At 44.8% G+C, this 25506-nt stretch overlaps 1 protein-coding gene and 1 non-coding gene across 2 annotated transcripts in view; one reads left to right on the forward strand and one right to left on the reverse strand.

Moving 5' to 3' along the window:
• NOX4 (NADPH oxidase 4) overlaps positions 1-25506 on the forward strand; it is a 132512-nt gene that overhangs the window by 11039 nt on the left and 95967 nt on the right. The window contains exons 3-7 of the mRNA XM_063127852.1: positions 2011-2095; positions 5283-5380; positions 6649-6676; positions 11331-11403; positions 13909-13989. Coding sequence (XP_062983922.1) covers positions 2011-2095; positions 5283-5380; positions 6649-6676; positions 11331-11403; positions 13909-13989 — 365 coding nt within the window. The remainder of the gene's footprint in view (positions 1-2010; positions 2096-5282; positions 5381-6648; positions 6677-11330; positions 11404-13908; positions 13990-25506) is intronic.
• LOC134399850 (5S ribosomal RNA) lies at positions 15361-15479 on the reverse strand. Its single transcript, XR_010025545.1, has one exon. It is a non-coding gene; the product is annotated as a 5S ribosomal RNA (ribosomal RNA).

Here is a 25506-nt window from a genome sequence, read left to right on the forward strand (position 1 = left end):
TCAAAAGACAAGAAAAGAAAAAAGAATGAGAGAGAAAACGAGTCAATTTCAATGCATACATCAGAAATGTGCGTATGCTACATGTATATAAATACAATGCAGGTTTCTAAGAATTAGACATAAACTTCAATACAAGCAGGCCAAATATCCAAATGAGGACAGGCAGGTACCAAAGTTGGGCTGCTTCCGGCGCCTCCTGAAAATGTTGTTATTTTAGGAAGCCTTCCTTGAGTGACCGGCTGCGGGTTATCAAAACTCACTGTTATCACAACTCTGTTTCTGTTTTCCTTCTTTCTTTTTTTAAAAATAGTCATTTTAACATAGTGTTTTTAATCCTGCAGTTCACCGTTCTGAAATCTTTGGATGTACAGCAGTATACACACATTGTAAATAAAATAACTGTTCATTTGTGGGTGGCGTCTATACACCACCCATTCAAATGTTGAAAGCATTGGAAGCTCTTCAATCTGTGGTATTATCGGGAGTGAGCATTTAGCCTATCACTGTTGTGATACCAGTCTTGGCTTAGTTTTGCGCCACAGCCAAATTCACCCCTGCCCACTATGAACCCCTTCTCTTCCACCCACCTAGTCCCAGATCTCCAACCCATTCCCTTTAGACATTATATACTGGTTTGACCAGTCAGTGGTTCTCTGGACGCTGGGAGAGGGAAGTAGCAGTGTATTAGGATGAAAGACTCCAGTGGTCCATGGGAGACGCCATTTTCCAAAGTGCTACAGAAATTGGTGGGAAATTTGGCTCACGTTTTTATGAGTCTAAAATCTTCCCAACACCAGCTTTATTTTTGATTCCACATAGTGTGTGCCTGTGTGTGTGCGCGTGTGTGCGCCTATGGAATAGGCATTGCAGAGATGGTTGTTCATGTTCCAGCACGTGGAAACTGGGTTCATTGGCAAAACTCTGAAAGAGGCTTGGCAGAGAGGAGTCTGTAAATATAGAAGAATCGTATGACCTAATGGATGCCTGAGATTGTACCATTTAAGACTTAGGGTGAATGTTCAAACACTTCCCCAAATTATTATTATTATTGATAATGTAATAATAATAATAACAACAACAACAACAACAACAACAACAACAACAATAATAATAATAATAATAATAATAATAATAATCCTGCTTGGTGTAGATGAGCCCTGGGATTAAGCCCTTCCTCACTTCTAGATGGGTTTGTGCTCTTCTTTTCCCAGGTGAACCGCCCAGAGAGCTCCAGCTATTGGGCGGTATACAAATGTAATTAATAAATAAATAAATAAATAATAAACTCTTGCCCACCCCAAATGTAGAAATCTAGCATGTCAGAGGGAACTGTAGGCTGGAATCCTTTCCCACTGATGTGCTGACTTTCCATGTACAAGGAACATCTGATGGGGGCATAGCATTTCGGTGAATAGCATCTCACCTTTCACCTTTCACCCTGGAATTGATCTGACTTGGGGCTCATCTACACCAAGCAGGATATTCTACTAAGAAAGTGGTATGAAAGCGGTATATAAAAGGCAGGAGCCACGCTACTGCTTTATAGCGGTATTGAAGTGCACTGACAATTGTTGGGGCCCATGACACACCTACACCAAGCTGGATATTGCACTATGAAAGCAGTATGATAGCCGTATAGGGTCTGTGTCTATGGGCCCCAACAATTGTCAGTGCACTTCAATACTGCTATAAAGCAGTAGTGTGGCTCCTGCCTTTTATATACCGCTTTCATAGTGCAATATCCTGCTTGGTGTAGATGTGTCAATGGGCCTCAACAGTTGTCAGTGCACTTCAGTAGTACCACTATAAAGCAGTAGTGAAGATCCTGCAGTATTTTACTGTTTTACTCTGTACAGCACCATGTACACTGATGGTGCTTTATATAATAATAATAATAATAATAATAATAATAATAATAATAATAGTAATAATAATCCTGCTTGGTGTAGATGAGCCCTGGGATTAAGCCCTTCCTCACTTCTAGATGGGTTTGTGCTCTTCTTTTCCCAGGTGTCCAGCCGAAAAACCAGGAGGCTGATCGACAAAAGCAAAACATTCCACGTCACGTGCGGTGCCACGATATGCATCTTTTCAGGTGCGTAGCTCAGGGGCCAGAGACGTGGGCTCTTGCCGTGAAGTACATCCAACTTTGCAAGTGCCGTGTGGTTTTCTTCCGCAGGACATGAGGGGGTAGTCTTGTTCCGCGTTGCTTCCTAAAAAGCTCTGAGTGTTTTCTCAGGTTTTCTTTTAAGCGGATGGGATGAGCGGGTCTACATTTCGGTGCAGGAGAGCCCATGCTCTGAAGGGCTTTCTTTTATTTTGTATGTAAAACCCTGCCGGAAGCTTGCCGGCATAGAACCGATACCGGATCCAGCAACAGCCAATTTAAACAAAGCAGCACGGAGGCTGTTTGAGCGAGGCATGTGCAGCCCACCTATCGTTCTCTGCGGCTGATGCCTGTCAGATATCGAGGGCATCCCTGCAGACTCCTCACCTGTCCATCTTAACACTCTGCTTCTACTGAAAAGCACAACAGTTGCTTTGCAATTAATATTTATTTATTTATGTATTTATTACACTTCTATACTGCCCCATAGCTGAAGCTCTCTGGGCAGTTTACAGAAATTAAAAACAGTGAACATTAAAAACAAATATACAAAAAATTAAAACCATCAAAAGCATAAAAAAACCTAATATCCATTTAAAACAACTATTCTGGGGGGTCAGTTAAAAAAACACACCTCAGCATATGTTGTTAACTGCCTGCCTGGGAGAAGAGAAAAGTCTTGAACTGCCGCTGAAAAGATAACAATGTTGGCACCAGACAAGGCTCATCGGGGAGATCATTCCATATTTGGGGGGCCACCACATAAAAGGCCCTCTCAGGCCTTAGCTAGACCAGGCTATATCCCAGGGTGAACCCCGGGATCATCCCTGTGTGTCCGGGATCAGGAAGGGATCATCCCTCTGTTGTCCCAGGATAAAGGCCTCACCTTTGGGCCCGCTTTTTCCGCGGTCATGGGCTGAGCCCGAGACTGTGGAATGTGTGGCCCATTTCCGCGGCTTGACCCCGTTCTGCGCGATTACTCACGCAGAGCCGGGAGCCTCGCATGGGGCGCAGTGCTCCTCAGGAGCGCTGCGCCCATCGTGGGTGGGGTGGGGGGAGCTGGGGAATTAATTTAAATTTACAAAACCACTTACCTTTGCGCATGACCGTTTGTGCGCTGCTGTCGCTTTAACAAAATTTTTAAAAATGGCGGGCGCGACGCCTCTCTTCCTGAGATCGTCGTGCCTTACATGTAAACGGGGGAGAGATCTCGCGTTAATTCCAACGTGAGATCTGCCGTCCTCTGTCCCGGAACAAAAGGTAGGTCTAGCTAAGGCCTCAGTGGGCCTATCGGGATTCCCATCAGCAACTGAACTCAGGAATCCTATGAAGAGCAGGAGGCAATCTTCACTTCTGTGCACCTCTTGCCATGCATTTTAGCTAGGAAGGTGTCAGGTAAAGATGGAGGCTGGGGATAACTAGCATCCCCAGTCCTCCAGTCCCCTCCCCTCTCACTGACATGCACCCTTTCTCTTCTCTTTCCCTCCTCTTTGAGGTTGCGTCTGCAAAGTTGTCGAGGTAACTGGATTTGTAGAGGTAAGGGGTTTGGAGGCAGCTTTGGAACAGGCCAGAGCAAATGAGTGGTATTGCTGAGCCGTGTCTCCAATTAAAAATCCTCGCAGAAAGATATCGCTAGCTGTCCTTTGGTCTGCCGCGGACGCTTAATTCCGAATCAATCAATTTGATTCCGTTCATTTTTTGGGGTCTTAATCCACTTCATGGGTTTCTCTTGCACTACAGGCACTAAATTCACTTGGCGTAGCTAGGAAGGAAAGGTCACAAACTGCTGATGTTGTGAGTGGGCTTCTTCTCTTGTCTACGTTGAAGATGGGCATAAAAGTCTCACAGATCCATCCAGCATTTTGTGGCTGTTTGGCACTACCGCAAGGGCGTGGAACCTCTTCCCGCATGAAGGCCGGATTCCATTTCTAAGAAACTCGCGGGGGGGCACATTCCAGGGGTGGGCAGGGCCAGAGGCAAAAGGGGAGGGGCCAAAAGGAACAGGGGCAACAATACCATAAACAACAGCATGGTTTAGCTTAAAGTTGTTAGTGCTAAGAATGAAGTCTTAGGAGAGGCATGTGAAGATTTTAGACTGGGGCGGGGGAGAACAGAAATGCCAGGAAACAAACAACTAGTAGTTGAGGAGAAGTGGATGTGGCCAGGGAAAGGGGGCATGGCTTTCTGGGGAAACTTGGAGGGCTGGATTGGGTCCCCAGACAAGCCGGATTTGGCCTATTGACCTGATGTTCTGCACCTCCACTTTAAAACAAAACAGTGCACGAGCAACTCAGCATAACATCTCCTATTTGATGTCGGGGAACTGCCAAGTGATTATGGAGAAAGGGGTGGGTCCAAGTGACATGGCGTGGCCATCTGCGTAACCCCGATGAACTGGATTGAGACCTCTGACAGGCCAGATTTGGCTCTTGGGCCTCTGGTTCTGCACCTCTGCTGGGATGTGCGTAATATACGAAGTACTATACTTATGTATTATGGGCAGTATCCAATGCTGCTGCTCAGCTGATGCCATTAACACAGTTGTTACTGTAAGTGACCCCTAGCAAATTGCCAAAAGCATATGCTGCCACGACAAGCTTCCTCAGAAAACCCACAGCCCCAGCATATGTTATTAGCATGACACTAGAGCTTAATTAGACTCATGCTATATCAATGGCATAAGCGAAGTAGCAGTGTTGGACACTGCCCTATAAATAGAATTGTCAACTTAAGCCAAAATATGTCTGCTAGCTTGTAAGGTGCCGTGAGATGCCTTGTTAGTTTTGCTTCTTTAGGAAGTAATTTTAGACAAATAACCCTGGGAGTGGAGGCTGGTGCCTCCAGTTTCAGTGGGGCTATGGATCCATTCAGGCAGAACCAGCCTCAATCATGGAGTAGCTAGCCAACGTGCTGAACCCTAGACTCAAAAGTGTTCCAGCATGTTGAATAGCTCCTTTTGAGTTCTGTCTGGTTCTGACTGAAATGGAACGTTCCATTTCAGTCAGAACCAGCCAGAACTCAAAAGGCGCTATCCAACATGCCGGAACATGCTGGAAACAATTGCTCTCCATGCTGCAACTTTTTGTGTTAAAGCGAGTGAGCTTTGGAATCTGGGCATTAGGGGAGAAATCTTCAGAGTGCCTTTTGATGGACCAAGCTCTCTCCTCTGTTTTAGTGATTCATGTTGCTGCTCACCTGGTGAACGCTTTGAACTTCTCTGTGAACTACAATGAAGAGTTTCTAGCACTCAATGCAGCCAGCTACCATGGTGAGGTGAGCCAGATGAACTTCACCCCTCTTCCTTAAAAATGCTGCCTCTTGCTTTGTCCTCGGGTGACCCTTTTGCAGGAATGCGCTTAGGCACAGGTAGTGCAGTGGGGAATAATCGTGTGTCCTCCTCTGGACCTGGTTCCAGGTGCTGGGTGCTCAAATGTGCTGCATGATTAAGCCAATGGTTCTCTCTGGGCATAGAGCCTCGTGTGGTGCAGAGCGGTAAAGCAGCAGTTTCTGCAGCTGAAACTCTCCCCACGGCCTGAGTTCGATCCCAGCTGAAACTGGTTTCAGGCAGCCGGCTTGGGTCGACTAAGCCTTCCATCCTCCCGAGGTCGGTAAAATAAGTACCCAGTTAGCTGGGGGAAAGGTAATAACAGCCGGGGAAGGCAAGGGCAAACCACCCCGCTACAAGGCCTGCCAAGAAAACGTCAGTGAAAACTGGCGTCCCTCCAAGAGTCAGTAATGACTCAGTGTTTGCACGAGAGGTTCCTTTCCTTTCCTTCCTTTCTTTCTGGGCTTAGGGAGGTTTTGCCTGCATGGGAAGACGATACAGAACAGAAACAAATACATTTTCTGATCCCTGATCCCTACTTGTAAATTATTTTTTGAAAATGAACAAACAGATGGTGTCTAATTAAGCAATAATCCCTTTAATATGGCAAGAAGAAGTGGTTCATGTTGAGCAGCCTGTAAACACCCCAAAAGTATGTTTCTACATCATCCCTTTTCTCTAACTTGGGCTAGATCTACACCCAGCAGGATATAACACTTTGAAAGTGGTTTGAAAAATAGTATATGGAATGCACCACGGGCCCCAACCGTTGTTAATACCGTTATTAAAATGTTTTAATAACCGAATAAGATTTAACATGCTTTTAGCTGTGTATATTATTTATGTTTACGTTCTTCTGATTTTATCTGTACGCCACCCTGAGATCCCAGTGATGTAGGGCGGGATACAAATGTTTTAATAAAAATAATAAAGTAAATATTATAAACCATTACAAAGCAGTAGTGTAGATTCTGCCCTGATCTACCCCTGTCTTCCCGAACGGACCCTCGTAGCAGTCTAGGGAAGCTGGCGTCTTACGCTCAGCTCCTGACTGACCCTCCAAGAGGACAGGACAAGATGTACAATTTGAGACAGACGATGTAACGCCAAGGTCAGCGCTTTATCTACAGAAGCACCGTGCTGGCTAAGAATACTGATGAAGTGATCCCTGGCGAGGTGTGCTAAATAATTCATGCTGTCTGTGTCTGCTTTCTAGGATCCCAGGAAACTCCTGTTTGCCACAGGTAAGGCGGCAGAAGCTTCTGCGCGGTTCTGCCGCATCAGCACAGTTTCCAGGCTACGCTTCGAAAAACAGGAAATAGGCTATTATCAATAGTGCGATTGCAGCGGCATTCCTGTTCTTCCCTGGAAGAAAGAATATCGTTCCTCACTGAAACTGGCAGCGACGCCTCCCTTTTTCTTTCTCTTTTACACTCATAGAATCATAGAATAATCAATTTTTCTGTTATATACTGCAAGCCACCTTTGGAAGACTATGATCTTAAAAGGCAGCTAAGAAATGTTACATCATCACCACATCACCCTTTTTTGCTGCATTCATAGAATCATAGAATCATAGAATAGCAGAGTTGGAAGGGGCCTACAAGGCCATCGAGTCCAACCCCCTGCTCAATGCAGGAATCCACCCTAAAGCATCCCTGACAGATGGTTGTCCAGCTGCCTCTTGGAGGCCTCTAGTGTGGGAGAGGCCACAACCTCACCAGGCAACTGATTCCATTGTCATACTGCTCTAACAGTCAGGAAGTTTTTCCTGATGTCCAGCTGGAATCTGGCTTCCTTTATCTTGAGCCCGTTATTCCGTGTCCTGCACTCTGAGAGGATCGGAAAGAGATCCTGGCCTTCCTCTGTGTGACAAGCTTTTAAGTATTTGAAGAGTGCTCTCATGTCTCCCCTCAATCTTCTCTTCTCCAGGCTAAACATGCCCAGTTCTTTCAATCTCTCTTCATAGGGCTTTGTTTCCAGACCCCTGATCATCCTGGTTGCCCTCCTCTGAACACGCTCAAGCTTGTCTACGTCCATTTCAAAAACGCCACGCGTGGTTCCATAAGGGAGATCGAAAACAAAGATAGCCACACTAGTTCATGAGTAAAAAAATTCAGAGCCCGGGGGGGGGGGGGAATATCCAGAATCTAGAATTAGGTAATACTTTGTTAGAACCGAGCAAACGGCCACAAAAGCATGTGCAAGCTTTTGAGTTCTCCAGATCTCTTCATCAGGCTTGAGGTGGGGGGTGGGGGTAGAAGAGGCAGGAGATGGGGGGATTACAAAATCTTTTCAATGAAAAACACCACCACCAAAGCTTCCCAGCTTTTCCGAGATCTCTCTGTGCCAGAGGGTTACCCAACCCTATGCATAACATAGTCTACGTAGCTTGCTCCCAGGGTGCATGGGATTGCAGACTTAGCTTAATAAAATCCAGCTAAAATATCTAAGCCCTATCAATATTAAATTAATAATAATTATTAATATTATTAATATAATATTTGCTGGTGCGGACTGGAGTGGAACTCTTTTCGATGTGTCATAGTGGAGTGATCAACCGAACTGGCACGTAGATGTGAATTCCGTAGTTTGCCTATGCACTTTGTGAGGAGGAATTTCCTTTGTGAATGCCCCACCATTTGGCTTCATTGGATGACCCCGAGGAGTTCTACTACTATGAAAGAGGGAGAAGTTTCCACTTTCTCTGCGTGATGCATAATTTTATACACCTTTCTCTCCCTTGCACCCCTTTTCTATTAGCTAAAAAGCCCCAAACATTGTAACCGTTCCTCATAGGGGAGGTTCTCCAACCCCTTGATCAGTTTGGTTGCTCTTTTCTACACCTTCTCCAGTTCTAGAATATCCTTTTTGAGGTGCAGTAACCAGAACTATACACAGTATTGTGTTTGCACCACATGTGGTTATAAAGGCATTATGATATTGGCAATTTATTTGTTGATTCCTTTCCTAATGATCCCTGGTCTGTAACTGAGCTCCTTGAAGGAATGGCAGGATGCAAATTTGCTAGCTGAGTTAATATCCTCTTAGGCCATAGCTAGACCTAAGGTTTATCTGAGGATCATCCTGAGTTCGTCCCTGCCTGAGCGCTGGATGCCCTGTGTGGCACTTAGATGAACAGGTTTGACCCCAGGACAATCCTGGGATAAACCTTAGGTCTAGCTACAACCTTAACCTCTTTCCATGCCATGAATCCACCTCATTGGCATTTTGTAAGTTTTTCCCCAAGCAAAGAGCCCTTGTCTTGAAAGCCATGAATTAAATTGTGTTCATCCAGATGTAGAATATTCACGAGTCGTTCATCATTGCCTTGGCTCCTCTCCCACTGTGATTTTTTTTTTCATTTCTTGGGCCGCCAACTTTGATAGTTAAATGCCAATCACTTTTTGAAGTCTCCCTCCTATCTCCCTGGATATGGATCCCAGGTCCTCCTTGTAGGTTCCAATGGGTAGGCAACCATTTCGGGGCAATGCTGCTACGTTATGCAGGTCGGTTCTGCTGCCGTTCTCGTTTCACAGTAAAAAGGCTTCGTCGGAAAATTGCACTTGAAGTGCTTGAATTTCCCTTTTCCCTGACCAGAGTGTTTAGTTCAATTTTTCCAGAAATGTTTATTCCACTCTTCCATTACTTTTTGCAAATTCCCAAGAGAGTGATTCTAAGCGAAACGTTTTGATGACTCACTGCATTGAAAGCTGGTATAATGTGTCGGTTACACACGTGATTCTGTGATGAGCCTCCAGTGTGCCTTTGCCACAAACTCACTAGGCAGCTTTGGGCAAGCCACTGTCTTTCAACCTCAGCCTTCCATCTCCCCATCTGTAATATGGGCATAACAACTAGGGCTGTGCAGCCACCCCCTGATCCGCCTCGGAGGCCGATCCGGAGCCCCCGAAGCAGCCCCGATCCCCCTCGGGCCTTCTGAGGCAACACAGAGTTTTCTTGGTGCCGGCTGCACAGCCACGCTGCACAGCCAGTACCCAGAAAAGACTTCCCCCCCCAGTCTCCTTACCTGCTTCCTCCGTCACCACTGCTGTCTTTCTTCTGGTGGCTTCCGGTGCCGCTGGCAGAAATGACTGGAAGTAGGCTGTGCGATTTTAAGATATTGCACAGTGTCTGCTGATTAGTACCTCTATGGCCACAAACTACAGTGTCCATAGAGGTACTAATCACAGCAGAGGCCACGCAATATCTTAAAATCGTGCGGCCTACTCCCTTTTATTTCTGGCAGTGGCACTGGAAGCCGCCAGAACCAAGATGGGGGTGGCGACGGAGGCAGCAGGTAAGGAGACTGGTGGGGGACTGGGGGGGGGGGTGAAGCCGTCTCCGAAGCACTGAGGTGACCCGAAGCTTTGGAGCCAATTGGCTTCAGCTTCGGGCTGCCTCGGCCTTTGCCTGAACTGCCTCGGATCCGGTTTGGAAGGGTCTGAATCACCCCGAACCACTTTGGATTCGGGGTTTGGATCCATGGCGGCCCACAGCCCTATTAACAACTGCACTGTTACAAGGAAATGCAGCTGAGAGCGAAGGGAAGGTGGGCATTTAACCCTTTCCTTGGTCACTTTTTTACCGATCAAGAGTGCCCCTCTAAGCAGATTTCACGAACAAAGTTTCAAATGCATTTGCAATTTGAGGAGGGAGTTAATCCAAGAAAAAACTTCGCTTCTGCCATGTCTCAGTCAATCCCTCCCCAGAGCAGGTTTTAAAGCTAAAATATGGCTGCCTGGCAATGTTACACAGGCGGTCTCCCATCCAAGCAGTGCCCAGACACAGATCTGCTTAGCTGTAGCAAGGATTCTACATAATGTGACTTCTGACTATTCCCTGTAGCTTATTTAGTCACCCGCCAAGCCGAATGCAGCTTCTCAGCCATGTATGGAAGTCCATCATGGTCTCCACAAACCTATTTTTTTTGCTGCCTGCCAGGGACCGTAAAAACAGAGAAGATTGCTGGGCATATGGTAGGATCCCAAAAAAGTGCCCAATGAGTTCTTGGTGGCTTAAAAATGGCGGAAGTAGGGATTTAGACAAGCATATTCAGGAAGCATCAATCTAGAGGCTTTCTGGTTGGGCTACATTGCAGAACTCAGGTGCTGATTCCTTAAAGCAGTGGTAGGCAGAAAGTAGATCTCCAGATGTTTTGGACTTCAGCTACCAGCATTCCTGACCATTGGCCATGCTAACATCTGGAGATCTACTTTCTGCCTACTGTTGCCATACAGTGATTAGCGTACCATGAGGGGGGAAAACACAGAGGTATTTCAGAGCTAAATAATCAGATTTGTGGGTGCATCCATGGAAGGTATGATAAGTTATTAAATCATTCAATTGTATTAAACTACCCAGAGAGCTTCAGCTATGAGGTGGTATAGAGAAGATGATGATGATGATGATGATGATGATGATGATGATGATAATTTATTAGATGGCTATCAGTGACTCTAAATAGCTTGTGATGGACTTTGTTTAAAGTTCTTCAAGTTGAGCACTTTTAAGACCCATTGATTTCAGTGGTCCCAATCCACCCAAAGTTACTTGCCCTTAAGTCCCATTGAAATTAATGAAACAAGTTAGCCACAATGTACTTAATGTTCCATTAGTTTGAATGGGACTCTGGAGCAACTATTTTTCCCTGGAACATGACCATCATGTTTATCTCTCTTCTATTCAAATCAGTTGGGCTTCAAAACAACTTACCTACTTATCTTTGGCTGGATGACGCCCATTAGATCAAGTGAAATTGATGGGACATTCATTTCAATGGGTTTACTCTGTGACTAAGTCTGGATCCAGCCATTGTGATGGGGTTTAGTAGTGCTAAGACTGGCATACTTTTTTGCTTCACACAATTTACAATCAATGTGCTTACTTCTGTTTCAGTACCTGGATTAACTGGGGTTCTTATGGTGCTGGTATTATTCCTAATGTCTACAGCTTCTACTTATGCCATTAGGTAAGATTTAACCTGTCCACTGTGTCAAACTTTCTGTCTTGAGTTCTCATAGGATTGGCTCAGACATCCAAAACCATCTCTATACAGTGTGTCCTGACAGTATCTGGGGGAATAACTTCTCATTTCCTTCTAGCTCATGAAAAGTAATAGTTGCCCTTTATTTTGCAGTAAGACATAGAGTACTGTGTCTAGTTCTGGGCACTGCACTTTAAGAAGGTTGTAGACAAATTGGAATAGGTTCAGAGGAGGATAAGAAAGATATGACAACACTATATATTGTATCAATTCTATACCAGGAATACTCCTACATATTTGAAATCTATTATATTCTACTGTGTATTGTATAATATTGACTTATTTTAAAATGGTTGACATTTGAGGTGGTTTTATAATTTGTTGTTAATCAATTTTTCTGTTATATACTGCAAGCCACCTTTGGAAGACTATGATCTTAAAAGGCAGCTAAGAAATGTTACATCATCACCACACCACCCTTTTTTGCTGCATTCATAGAATCATCGAATAGCAGAGTTGGAAGGGGCCTATAAGCCCATCGAGTCCAACCCCCTGCTCAATGCAGGAATCCACCCTAAAGCATCCCTGACAGATGGTTGTCCAGCTGCCTCTTGGAGGCCTCTAGTGTGGGAGAGGCCACAACCTCACCAGGCAACTTAAGTTCCTTAAGTTCCTTTTGAAACTATGCAATACTTCATACACCTATAGATACTTAAAGCAGATTTGGGAAGTCCTTCTGATGGTGGTGTTTAGCACTTGGAAAACTTTACTGTCTCTCCCAATAGCTCCCAACATCTTGGACCCCTGACTGAGGGGCGTTATTCCATAATGAGGAGAATGGACATGTATGTTCCTCCCCATTCCATGTATACAGCATGCGTGAGCTGGGGACTCCACATATGGGCCTGTGTGTATGGAGCCCCCTATTCTATAGTCTAGCCTGATGTCCCCCCAGATCTGCTGGACTACAACTCCCATTCTCCCCATTCAGAAAGTGAATGGGTATCATGGGAGGTGTAGTCTGACACATCTGGAACAGGCTGCTATAGCGGTTTTGTTCTCATCCTCCCCCCACCATTAAAGGAGGGGGAAAGGTTGAGTGAATGAAGACCAAGTGCATGCAGGCCCTGCACATGGAGCTGCGAGTGGACGTGTGTTGTGATTGTGTTGTGTTGTGTGTTGTGTTGTGATTGTGGTATGGGATGAAGCATGTGCCCTTGTTCCAATGGAAGCTGGTGGCTCTCATTTTGGTGGAGCTGTGAATCCATTCTGGGTTTCAATGACAACCAACCATAACTTAAAGGAGCCGTGATAGGTGCTACATTTATTTTGGGGCTAGAGTTCAGTGCCTTAGATAGCTCCTTTAGAGTTTGGACTGGTTCTACTGAAAACCAGGGTGGATTCGTAGCCCCACTGAAATCAGTGCCACCAGCATTCACTGCCTTGTTTATTCATTTTATTTATTTACAATATTTATATACCGCTTCCCCATTCAAAATTTCAGAGCGGTGTACAAGATAAAATACAATAAAACAGAATAAAACTCCTTAAAATAGTTTTTTAAAAGAAGCAAAATGAAAAGTGATCTGTGAAAGGCTTCCTGGAACAGTGATGTTTTCAGGAGGCGCTGAAAAGAATACGAAGTTGTCACCTGCTTGACCTCCAGAGGCAGGGAATTCCACAGGAGGGGGGCCACCACACTGAAGGCTCTTCCCCTGGTGGACTCCAATCGGAGGATGGGTCTATGTTTTGTTCCCTTTCCACAAACCAGAATGGAGCTGAAATGCCTTTTGGGATTCTCCATCCTACTTATGGGCAAAGGAACGAAGAGGTGGGAGTAATTTCACCACATTTCTCCAGGGGGAGGATAAATTCTCTGACAGTTTGTCAGCAGTGAGACTCACCATTAGCACTGTCACTAGTACAGCCTCTTTGCTAAGGATTGGCAGCCTGGGCCACCATTTTGCATCTTCCACAGTTCCCCATTCCTAGAATCATTCTAGAACATTCTCGGGAAGGGGTGGGGGTGGCAGCTGCCATAAAAAAACCCGAGAATTTTCAGAGAAAAATATGCTTGGTTTTCTGGAATGGGGTGAGTAAAAGAAAACTTTAAAAATCCCAAAACTTTTCCCAAGGGGGAAGAAAGTTCTTCTGCGAAATTTCAGCTCAGCTCTCCCACAGACCATGATCCTTGATCGAATGAATACATGAACTTGTCTCTCTGCCTTCATTCTCTTCTCTTTACCCTCTTTGACTCTATCCCTTCGACAACCCGGATTGTCCTTACTTTTTGCAACATCTATTGTGAGAATAAGCAAAATATTTCTTTCCATAGATTTTACTTTTTAGGGGGGGAGAGAAAGTTAGAATGAATCCAGATTTAGTTAAGTAGATGCTCAAAATATGGCTTACTCAGCACCAGTCACTTAAACAATACAAAAAAAAAATCCTTTGATTGTCTGGTATTTAACTTCACTTTGTTCTTTGCAGGGTGTCTAATTATGACATTTTCTGGTATACCCACAACCTCTTTTTTGTCTTCTACTTGCTGCTGATGTTGCATGTTTCAGGGTAAGTCACAGCCACTCATGATTAAGCACAGTCATCAAGGCAAGACATATTAAAAACTGGAGAAAGGCACATTGGGAATGTATGTCAGGTCAGGCCAGGCCAGGGTAGACAAAACCCCACAACATTGGAAGTGTTTGGATCTAGGAGGTTTCGAAAGGCTGAACTAAACCTAAAGACGGTTCCAACGCTCAAATGAATTGTTATGGGGTGTGATGGAGATTTCAGGACAAATCTATCTAATTTTGCACTTTTGAGGCAAACGGAGCAAAACTCAGTTACCTTGTGAAATTTGAACTTCTAATTTGCTAATGGAGTTCTCCGATTTTAAACGGCATAAAAATATGACATGTGTGAGAGAAACGTGCACACACACAAAATGAGTGTATTCATGAAATAACACATAAAAATGCATTCTCTTAAGAAAATTACTTGCAAAGACATGTCTGTCGGGTAAAATTGCATACAAAAATGATTGCACTGGGAGGAATGGACGCAAAAATGTGTACTGATTTTCATGAGAACTTTTTAAACACAATCTCAGAATTCATGATGAATTGCACTTACAACTCAGAGCCTTCTCAAAGTTTGGGATAAACTGAACTAAAGAATGGAAAAATTAGAAATTGGGAGTAATCGAAATTGACAGATCTATCCATCCTTAATTGGGTGAGGGTGTTGGCTTTAGGGTCCTGAGATCAAATATGATATTGTTTTCTGATGAGTCAGTTATGTTTGGATTTGGGGCAAGGCTTTATATCTACCCCCCTGCAAACCTATTTCGGTTCTCTCTGCCTAGTTGCATGCAGAAAGTCGCAACAAGTACAGGTGAGAAGCTATAAACAAGAGGTGTTGACCAGCTTGCTCGCAGCCTCTACCTGTTAGTTTGTTTGGTTTTTGCAAAGGCTGCTGGGAGCCAAAGAAAGCAGGGGAACGGATGTGACCTGTTGTGATCCTGTATTTCATGTCAGGGCAGAGCTGAGGAATGATTCCTGGCATACAGTAATAAGAGGGGCATTCTCTTTTATCTGTCTGATCCCCCCTCCCCCTGCTTCAAATGCTCCTAATAATTTTGAAGGCCACAATAAGGCAAGTTTCTAGACCTTAAGTTGGTGAAGATAAGCTTGAAAGTGTGTGATCAGTGCTCGGTGAAATCTCCAAAGCAAGAGCAGAATTTTCTGTGGGTGTGTCTTTAGCCCTGTGCATAGCTCTTTGCCCCTCCCTTGAACGAGAAGAGCAGAATGAATTTTTCACCAAGAAGCAGATGTATGCAAATTTGAAAATTTTATGCCATAGGCAAAATGTTGATTTGTTCCCCCCCCCTCCTACTTTCTCCATATGGCATATGGTTTGTTGTTGTTGTTGTTGTTTTTTAACCTACAGCACCCGGTATTCCTAGGCGGTCTCCCATCCAGGTACTAACCAGGCCTGCCCCTGCTTAGCTTCCGAGATCAGACGAGATCGGGCGCGTTCAGGGTAGTATGGCCGTAGACCCATATGGCATATGTAAGGGCCTTGCTAGACCTACCTGAAAATTGGTGCTTCAGGCACGGCAAGGCCGCGCTATAAGTGCGGTAGCCGGGAAAAGTGGCAGAATGGTCCACACGCCCGCGGTCCCGGCCTCAGCCCGACCTGAGGCCGGGACTGCGGGAAAAACTGGGCTAAATGGTGTTTCATTTACCCCGCACCCAGGGAGGTTTCACCCCTGCCTGACCCCAGGATCCCCTGTGCGTCATCTGGATGCACAGGGGTGAACCCGGGGCGAGAACCAGGCTAAACCTCCGTCTAGCAAGGCCCTCTGTCTGTGTTGGATATCAAGCTTAATTCCACTTGGCTTCTAGCTGACTCCTCTTCTTCTCATTGATCTTCTCCTTGACATCTTTTTGGCTGTTTGGAAACATCCTTCAACCAGCCTGCCTTGGTCATGACATTGCTGCCCCTTCCAGTGTCTCTGGGTCTTCTGAAGCTGGAATGTAACCTATAATGGCCCCAACTGTGGAACGTTCTCACCCTCTGCTGTTTTATATTTCAAAACAACAACTACACATACACAAACACACAATGAAAGTGTAATGGGTGACTAATGTTTTGGTACAAGATCTGAGTTGGCTTCTTTTCACCAGTGACAGACAAACTGGCAGGGTCCCAAGCGCCTGCTGGTGGTGGATGACACAACAAAAGTTGGGTCTGTGGGAACCTTTGGGGCCATGTCCTCAGCTGGTGTTAATCACCCTTGCTCTGTTTGTTTCGGTGGAGTTTTGCCAGTTCGCTCTGCCTGGGGAAATGGCCTATACGGTGACAGCGGTTGAGTCATCGCCGTAACAAGAGCCAGATGGGCAAAGCAGTTCTTAAGACTTCGTTTCTATTGGCTTTGATCTATTCCAGAAATGCTACAGGAAAAGGAACATTTGGGCATCAAGAGGAGGGAGGGGAGCAATTAACGGATCTCATTTAAAGTTTGGATTCAGGGCAAGTTCATAACAATATTCCCCCCCAATGATGGTAGGTGGCTGTTCTTCTTTTTTCATTCAGTTCAGGTTGCATAATGTGCGAGTCAAAATGTGTCTAGGTCAGGAAGGAAGCTGTGTTTGGAAAGCCTTTTTCAGTCAACTTTACATGTGAATTCATTTTATTTTCATTTCCCCCCCCCCCCATTCTCAGTCCATTTTCATTTTCATTTCATTATGTTCATTTTTTTATTCTGCCTTTGAAATAAAAATGTCCATGGCAGCTAATAACAGCAGGCAGGATCCAGACACAGACATACTTAGAATAGAGCCAATTAAATAAGTTAGTTCTACTGTCAAGACTAGCTTAAGTGTCATTCATTTCAATGGGTCTACTCTATGTAGAACTAACATTGGATTCTACCCAACAATATATATATATATATATATATATATATATATATATATATACACACACACACACACACACACACACACACACACACACACAAATACAAACTATAAGCACAATCACAAAAGAAATAATAGCTAAAAAATATCATCAGTTAAAAGCTTGGGAGAATGAACGTCTTCACTGAGCATCTTAGGTGCAGCCAAGTGTTTATGCAAAAAACAAAATCACAAATGGGGTGTGACCAGTGAAAAGGCCTTATTCCTGGCTGCCTTGTAGTGTTTCTGAAGAAGATTCTAAAGATCAGTGAAGTCCTTACGGGAGCAGGCCACCAACATTTTTACTAGCCTGCATGTCCCAACCTACTGGTGTAATTAATTTTGGGGACATCCAGTTACTGAAAGAATAGTGCTCAGCATTTTTCCTTTACGAGAGCTTTGCTGTCTGCTCAACTGGAAATAAATCTTCCTTGACAGAGTGGCCTGTGAGGCTGCTTTATAAGAGTATTCCAAACCAAGAGCATGTCTAGACCTAGGGAGGGAGGGGGCGGATCTTGCGATATGGTGATTGCGAGATCCTCCCCCTCAGTCCACACGCGGCGTGCGACATCCCAGGAGGAAGAGGGAGTCAGGCCCGCCATTTCTTTTTATCGAAGATGGGCGCATGAGCGTGCCATCAAAAAGGTAAGTATTTTTGTTAAAAAGAAAAAGATCCCGCTCCCCCTCCCACCCTTGTTTACTTACGAGGAGCCGGGACAAAACTGAGATGGCTGCCCACATGTCCTGTGGTCTTGGGATGATCCCGAGACCACAGGAAAAGTTGGAATTAAAGCCATCCCGGTTATACCGGGGAAAGAGAGGGATCATCCCTCCCAGCCCCTGGGATCCCCTGTGTGTCATGTGGACACACAGGGATGATCCTGGGATGATCCCCGGGATAACCCCTCATCTAGACATGCCCCAAGAGTCAAACTGTGTTCTTCAGTCCAAACATGGGCGATCCCTTTGTCATCAGGCCTGTTGAATCATTCACAAGGCCAAGATGACAAGTGTGTGGCAGAGTTAGAAGGTATCAAGTACCAGTCTTGTCTAGTCCCTTGTAGGGGTGTGCACTCCGCCCCAGAATTATCTGGTAACTGCAAACATCCGTGGAGCGCTCGATCTTGCAGAGCAGAGATTGGCCGCTTCCAAACCCATCAATTAATATTAGAGTGGAGATGTGCCCAATTGGAGCTTCTAAAGTCTCTGGAATTATCCTGCTCTCTCTCTCTCTCTCTCTCTCTCTCTCTCTGTGTAGCTCCATATTTGGAATACACTGAGTAGGGTGAGAGCTAGCTTAGATATTGACTTCTGTGGCTAACCAATAGGAATAGCCACAGCGGTGTTCTCCTCCAATCACAGTGTTTATTTATTTATTTATTACATTTCTATACCACCCAATAGCCGGAGCTCTCTGGGCGGTTCACAAAAATTAAAACCATTCAAAGTATAAAACAACAGTATAAAACCATAATATAAAACACAATATAAAAGCTCAACCAGATAAAAACAGCAGCAATGGAAAATTACAAATTTAAATCACCAAGTTAAAATGTTCAGGAAAGTGGGAAGCGCTAACTGGTGGCTGCTGAGACGGAGTGCATTTCTGCTTGGGTTCATAGAAGTCCATCATCCACATTTCCACAGTGTTAAAGTGCTGCTGGGCTGGCTGTCATCATGAGTGAGAAAGCTTCTACACCTGTGTAAGGCACAGGCAGGCTCTTTATTTCAGTGGCAGGATGCAAGGGGTGGGTATCCCCCCACCCCCGCATCCAATAGATCTGGAGGGCACCAGGTTGGAGAAGGCTGGAGTGGGGATTTATTTTTTAAAAACAGTCCTAAAAAATCAAGGCATAAACTGATCTGATTCAAACTCGGTGGAAATGAAGCCCTCCTTAAGAGCTATCACCTTGCCATGTATCTTCTTTTTATCTGTAAAAATTATGCAGATGTAAGCATTTTGTTAATTTCCATTTTAAAATTCCTTAAAAATCAAAGAATGAACTGATTTGAATCAACCTTGATGGGGCTAAAACTCTCCTTAAGTGCTATCACTGTGCCAAGTTTTATCTCTTTATCTTTAAAAATGAGGGAGCTGTAAGCATTTCTGTTAATAACAGTTACCCAAATACTGAACAGTTCTTCCAGGGTAATTCAACGAGTTGGAGAGAGGGGGAGAGGCTCCAGAACTGAGGCAGAGAATCACCTCTACAGAGCTCCAGATCAGATTTTGTGGCAGAGAAGACCCACTGTGCACAACCCTAGTCCCCTGCTGTAGAACAGGCCCATTCCCATTCCAGCTCCCAATAAATCAATTTGCATAATCTTACCAGAATAATGAGCAGTTGGAAAAGTATGCGCACCACAGAGATAATATATCCATCCTGGCATAGTGTCATTTTGTGGAGCATTCTGGAGAAAACAAAATGGCGGCCAACAACCAAGGAGTGGGAAGAGCACCATTGAGTTTTGTCCTCGAAATTTCTCCCACTGCCCAAATCACTTGAATTCCCCTCCCTGTTTTTTGGCCTTTGGATGAGCGCATGAAACTCAGGGAGAGATTTTTGCCTGGCCCTAAATAAAGCTACTGTTTCTTGGCATTTTTAGGTACAGTTTCTTAAGGCAACACAAGCGACAGAAGTGAGTAATGTAGCACTGCTTCTGCTGTCAAGTGCTTTGTGACTTTCTAACTTCGTAATAATGTATTGTATATCTTGGCAACGGATCAAGGCATTGATAGAATGATTCGCTGCAATGCCTCTCTTTCAGGAGACGTTGTCCTGTGTACACTGAAAAGGTGTTCACTTCAAGTATGTAAGAGTCAGGATTATCTACCCTCAGAGGAATCGTTGAATTTCAGAGTTGGAAGGGACCGTGAAGCTTATGTAGTCCAACCTCCTGCTTGATGCAGGGTCTAAAAATACAGGACAGATAAAAGGAAGTCTTTTCTCACACAGGAAGTAGTTAAACTATGGAATCTGCTACCGCAAGACGTAATGATGGCCACCAATTTGGATGGCTTTAAAAGGGGCTTAGACAAATTCATGGAGTCGCTATCCATGGCGACTAGTTCTGATGGCTGCCTGTATACACCAGTTGCTGGGGAACTTGGGTGGGAGGCTCCTGTTTAGCTTGTGGGTTTCCTGTGGGCAGATGGTTGGCCACTGTGAGAACAGAGTGCTGGAATAGATGGACCCTTGGTCTGATCCAGCACGGCTCTTCTGATGTTCTCATGCTCTTAAAAAGCATGATGCAACGACAGCATTCCTGATGGATGGCCATCCATCCTCTGCTTAAATATTGAGCATGGTGTTAGACTTGATGACCTTATAGGCCCATTCCAAGTCTACTATTCGATGATTCTATGAGTCTATGATCTTCTGCGTGACAGCCCATTTCAAGACTGATATTGTGTCTTCTCCAGGCTTAACATATCCCAGCATCTCCAGCTTGAGGCAATTACTTCACTCTGCCTAATGGTAGGGCCACCCCTACTCACCATCCTGGTCGCCCTCCTCTGGGCATGCTCCATGTCATGCTTAAAACATTGAGGCTTAGAATTGGATGCAGGAGTCCAGCACCAAAGTGTGCCTCATAAGCAAGAGGCAAGCCCAGATCAATAACCCATCCTGAGAGCGGACAGGAAGGTTTTTCTGTGAGTGATTACTTCTGTTGCTACTTTTCAGCAGCAGCAATTGACTGACATAGTTGTACCTCATGGAGAGAAGCAACAGAATTACCAGCCTCCGGCTGAATCTTCAGTAGCATCACATGGTTCCATTTCCCCCCTCGATTGCACCGTTCAGACTGCAGTTGGGGAAACGGTATCTTTGAAAGCCTTCCATGGGGGGAAGCCAATGTACTGCACATAGAAAACTAGAATGTGGGTTCTAAGTTAGCCCTTTCTCCGGTTTGTTTTTGTTTTTCATTATTAACATTTTATAATGCCATATACTGCTTTCATACCGCTTTCATAGTGCTATATCCTGCTTGGTGTAGACGTGTCAATGGGACCCAACAGTTGTCAGTGCATTTCAATACCACTATAAAGCAGTAGTGTGGGTCCTGCCTTTTATATACCGCTTTCATAGGGGAATATCCTGCTTGGTGAAGATGAGCCCTCAGTATACAGTTAAGCAGGCCTAACCCATTGATTTCAATGCTCTTATGTATGCAACGTTTGGTTTTGGTTGTGGCTGTTGCCTCAGATGCCAGGTGCCCTGTACCCAAGACGAAAGGGTCTGAGGCCACAGCTAGACCTAAGGTTTATCCTGGGATCATCCAGGGTTCGCCCCTGCCTGAGCACTGGATCCCCTGTGTGTCACCTAGATGAACAGGTTTGACCCCTGGACGATCCAGGGATAAACCTTAGGTCTAGCTGTGGCCTAAGTCTGCTTCTATGTAAAATGCCAGGGTCAGTGTACTTTGCTACTTGCAAGAGAGGAGGATGGGCAGCAAACTAGATTTCATAGGCTCTACCTATGTTGTTGTTGTTGAATCATAGACTAGTAGAGTTGGAAGGGGCCTATAAGGCCATCAAGTCCAACCCCCTGCTCAATGCAGGAATCCACCCTAAAGCATCCCTGACAGATGGTTGTCCAGCTGCCTCTTGAATACCTCTAGTGTGGGAGAGCCCACGAACTCCCGAGGTAACTGGTTCCATGGTCGTACTGCTCTAACAGTCAGGAAGTTTTTCCTGATGTCCAGCTAGAATCTGGCTTCCTTTTACTTGAGCCCGTTATTCCGTGTCCTGCACTCTGGGAGGATCGAGAAGAGATCCAGGCCCTCCTCTGTGTGACAACCTTTTAAGTGTTTGAAGAGTGCTATCATGTCTCCCCTCAATCCTCTCTTCTCCAGTCTAAATATGCCCAGTTCTTTCAGTCTCTCTTCATAGGGCTTTGTTGTTGTTGTTGTTGTTGTTGTTATTATTATTATTATTATTATTATTATTATTATTATTATTATTATTATTAATTGCATTTATATAACACCCCATAGCTGAAGCTCTCTGGGCGGTTTACAAAGATTAAAAGACTGGACATTAAAAATCAATATACACAATTTAAAACCATAAAAATATTAAAACAGCTAACATTTAAAACAATTTTTAAACTCTCAGCCAGGCTAAAGACAGTGTTGTTAAATGCCTGAGAGCAAAGAAAAGACTTGACCTATGTTGATCCTCTGAGTGATTCCTTGACTCTGCCGTCCGTCCCACCAGCCCATGTGCACACCCGACACTAGTGCTTTTCAGGCTGAAATCAGGTCCAGTTTATGAGTTCCTGTTTTCTGATTTGTTTTCTCGACACATTCAGTCATCTCATCTTCTCATGCATAGACTGACTGGCTTCGTGTAGACATAATATTCTTGATATCCTAACCATGATTAGTTGGCTGGAAGAATGTTATGGGCTCATCTTTCTCTTTTCCCCACCCATCTCTTTGCATGCAAATTCTGTCTACCCTTCTCTTTGTTTAGGCAATACCAATGGCTCAACACTAACGGTTACTGTATTTTCTGGCGTATAAGACTACTTTTTAACCCAGGAAAATCTTCTCAAAAGTTGGGGGTCGTCTTATACGCCCAGTATAAGATGACTTTTTAACCCAGGAAGATCTTCTCAAAAGTTGGGGGTCGTCTTATACGCCCAGTCGTCTTATATGCTGGTAAATATGGTATTTTTATTTAGAGTTTGTAAGTCCTTCTCAAATTCTGGCTGAAGCCAGCTGTGGTTAGCATCAGCTGTTTTGCTTTCCCTGGGAGATCATAGCCACAGATTCTGCTCTTTTTGTATTTATTCTTAGGGCCAAACCTAATTTAACAGTGACTGTCAGAATGCAATTGACATGTGAGTTGCAATTGACATGCATCTTCCGATTGACCTGTGTGGGATTTCTCTCTCGCTCCCTTTTAAGTTATTTAAACAGAAGACCACACTTTCAGTTGTGGGGGTTGTGGGTGGTGTGTTTAACTCTTCCTGACCCTTTCATGGTCTTGAAAATAATCTCCTCTCTGAAACTGCCATTTACATTTCAAGGGAAGCTACTGCTGGTGCCCGTGCAGGCTTCCCTTGAAATTCAAGCAGCTCATTGGAGAGGCAATTATCTTGTGACTAGCAATTGACTTGAATCTTGTAATTGACACTAAGGGCCTTGCTAGACCTACCTGAAAATCCGGGTGTGTGGAGGGGCCAGCCCATGCTACAAGTAGCGCGGGCTGTCGCTCCTATCCACACGTCAGACGCGACGGGCTACAGGAAAGCCCCGTCACATCCGCCATTTTGTTTTACACTTAAAGGGCCGGGTGCGCAGGAGCGCACCACTGGCAACAGTAAGTGGTGGTTTTTTTTAAAAAAAAAAAGGGTTCCCTGCTCCTCCCACCTCCAATTTCCCCACCCTGGCCGCGATTCCCCCCCTGCGATCTCCACTTCCCCCTCCACGATCCCCGCTTCCCTCCTCCTCAATCTACCCACCCCACAATCTCTCCCCCTGTGCCCCGTCCACCATTTTTCCTGCCTACTCGTGAATAATTACGATAGACTACACGCCTGTGTCTCGGGCTCAGCCTGAGACCATGGGAAATATCGGGCCACAAGTAGTGCCGGTTATCCCAGGCCAAGGGAGGGTTACCCCTGCCTGAGCCCGGGATCCCCTGTGCGTCACCTAGATGCAGTATAAAAGCTAACCCTTCGTCTGGCAAGGCCCTAAATAGAAACCCACAGAGCCTCAGGATGGGGGGAGGGTTTTGTAGGTGTAGTATTTATTTATTTATTTATTTATTTATTTATTTATTACATTTCTATACTGCCCAATAGCCGGAGCTCTCTGGGCGGTTCACAAAAATTAAAAACATTCAAAGTATAAAACAACAGTATAAAACCATAATATAAAATACAGTATAAAAGCTCAACCAGATAAAAACAGCAGCAATGCAAAATTACAAATTTAAAACACCACGTTAAAATTTATTTATAGGCTGTTAAAATGCTGGGAGAATAAAAAGGTCTTCACCTGGCGTCTAAAAGCATATAATGTAGGTGCCAAGCGAACCTCCTTAGGGAGTTCATTCCACAGCTGGGTTGCCACAGCAGAGAAGGCCCTCCTCCTGGTAGCCACCTGCCTCACTTCCTTTGGCAGGGGCTCGCGGAGAAGGACCCCTGAGGATGACCTTAGGGTCCGGGCAGGTACATACGGGAGGATGCGTTCCTTCAGATAGCCTGGCCCCAAGCTGTTTAGGGCTTTAAATGTTAATACCAGCACTTTGAATCGGTCCCGGACCTGGACTGGCAGCCAATGAAGCTGGAAAAGGACTGGCGTGATGTGGTCTTGTCGGCCAGTCCCTGTTAGTAACCGTGTTGCCCTGTTTTGTACCAGTTGAAGTTTCCGGACTGTTTTCAAAGGCAGCCCCACGTATAATGCATTGCAGTAATCCAAACGAGAGGTTATCAGAGCATGGATAACTGTAGCTAGGCTATCTCTATCCAGATAAGGGCGCAGTTGGTATATCAGCCTAAGAGGGCATTTAACTCTCTCTGACCTGTGTGGTCCTGAAAATAATCTTCTCTCGGAAGCTCCTACTGGTGCACCATTGGAGAGGGCATTTTTCTCAGGACTATGGCTTGGAGAGAAAGAGCCCTCTCCACCCCTTGGTCTCGAGGCCGCTCAGGGTTCCCCCACTGCTTTTTTTCCATAACAAAAAAAGAGTGCAAGTTGTCTGCATTTATGCAATTAATACCACTTCTTGTTTGGCTCTTGTGAGCCACCTTGAGCATTGGAGAGGTTTAAAATAAGGGCAAGATTGAAATTGCTTGCTAGTTTTGATTTTGTGAGTCATGTTCTAATTGGTGGTTTGCTTGTTTGTTTTTTACTCTCGTTGCAAATGTATTTGCATTGTTTGGATGTTTCCTCTTTGTTTTCTCTTTGCTTTCTTTCTTTCTTTCTTTCTTTCTTTCTTTCTTTCTTTCTTTTGTTTTGCCTTCACTGGTCTTGGCCTCATTTGTCCTCACTGCTGTTTTTAATCCAGCTGGCAGTATCAAACTGACATGATCGGTCAATGCCGTGATGTCATGGACCCCTGTAAGCTGATACTTGTAGGTCGCCACAGCCAATTGGATGAAAGCACAGTTTTGCCAGCTGAGCCCTGGGACAAAGAAGGAAAATGGCACTCAGCCAGGGGACCAAACACATGCCACACAGCACTCAAACTACGTGTAGGCGTTTGACAATAGGAGCATTGTTTTGAGGGAGATTTCTTTTTTTGGTAACCCGTGTTTCCTGCGTTGAATGTGCTAATTTGGAGGCGTCCGCTGACATTAGAGAACTTTCATTGCAGTTTTAATTTTCACCTTCCATAAAGAGAAAACACCAGATTTAGCTGGTTGTGTTTCTATATGGTTTCTGCCACAGAGATGATTTGCTGTTATGTGCAATAATAGCTATTGAGAAGAATAGGGGGAGAGAAAACCAGAGAAAAATAAAGAGTTTTATACTTCACCTCAGCACCTCACTATTTTAAATGATTGATGTGTGTCTTGGGGGCAGGAGCACTTTTCCTTGTAGTGGTATTTTTTTTTTCTGGAGGGGTGGTGGTCCCTTTTGATTTCTAACTGTTTCTTCAAAATCT

This window comes from Elgaria multicarinata, chromosome 5 (assembly GCF_023053635.1).
Source record: "Elgaria multicarinata webbii isolate HBS135686 ecotype San Diego chromosome 5, rElgMul1.1.pri, whole genome shotgun sequence".
NCBI classification, from domain to species: Eukaryota; Metazoa; Chordata; class Lepidosauria; order Squamata; family Anguidae; genus Elgaria; species Elgaria multicarinata.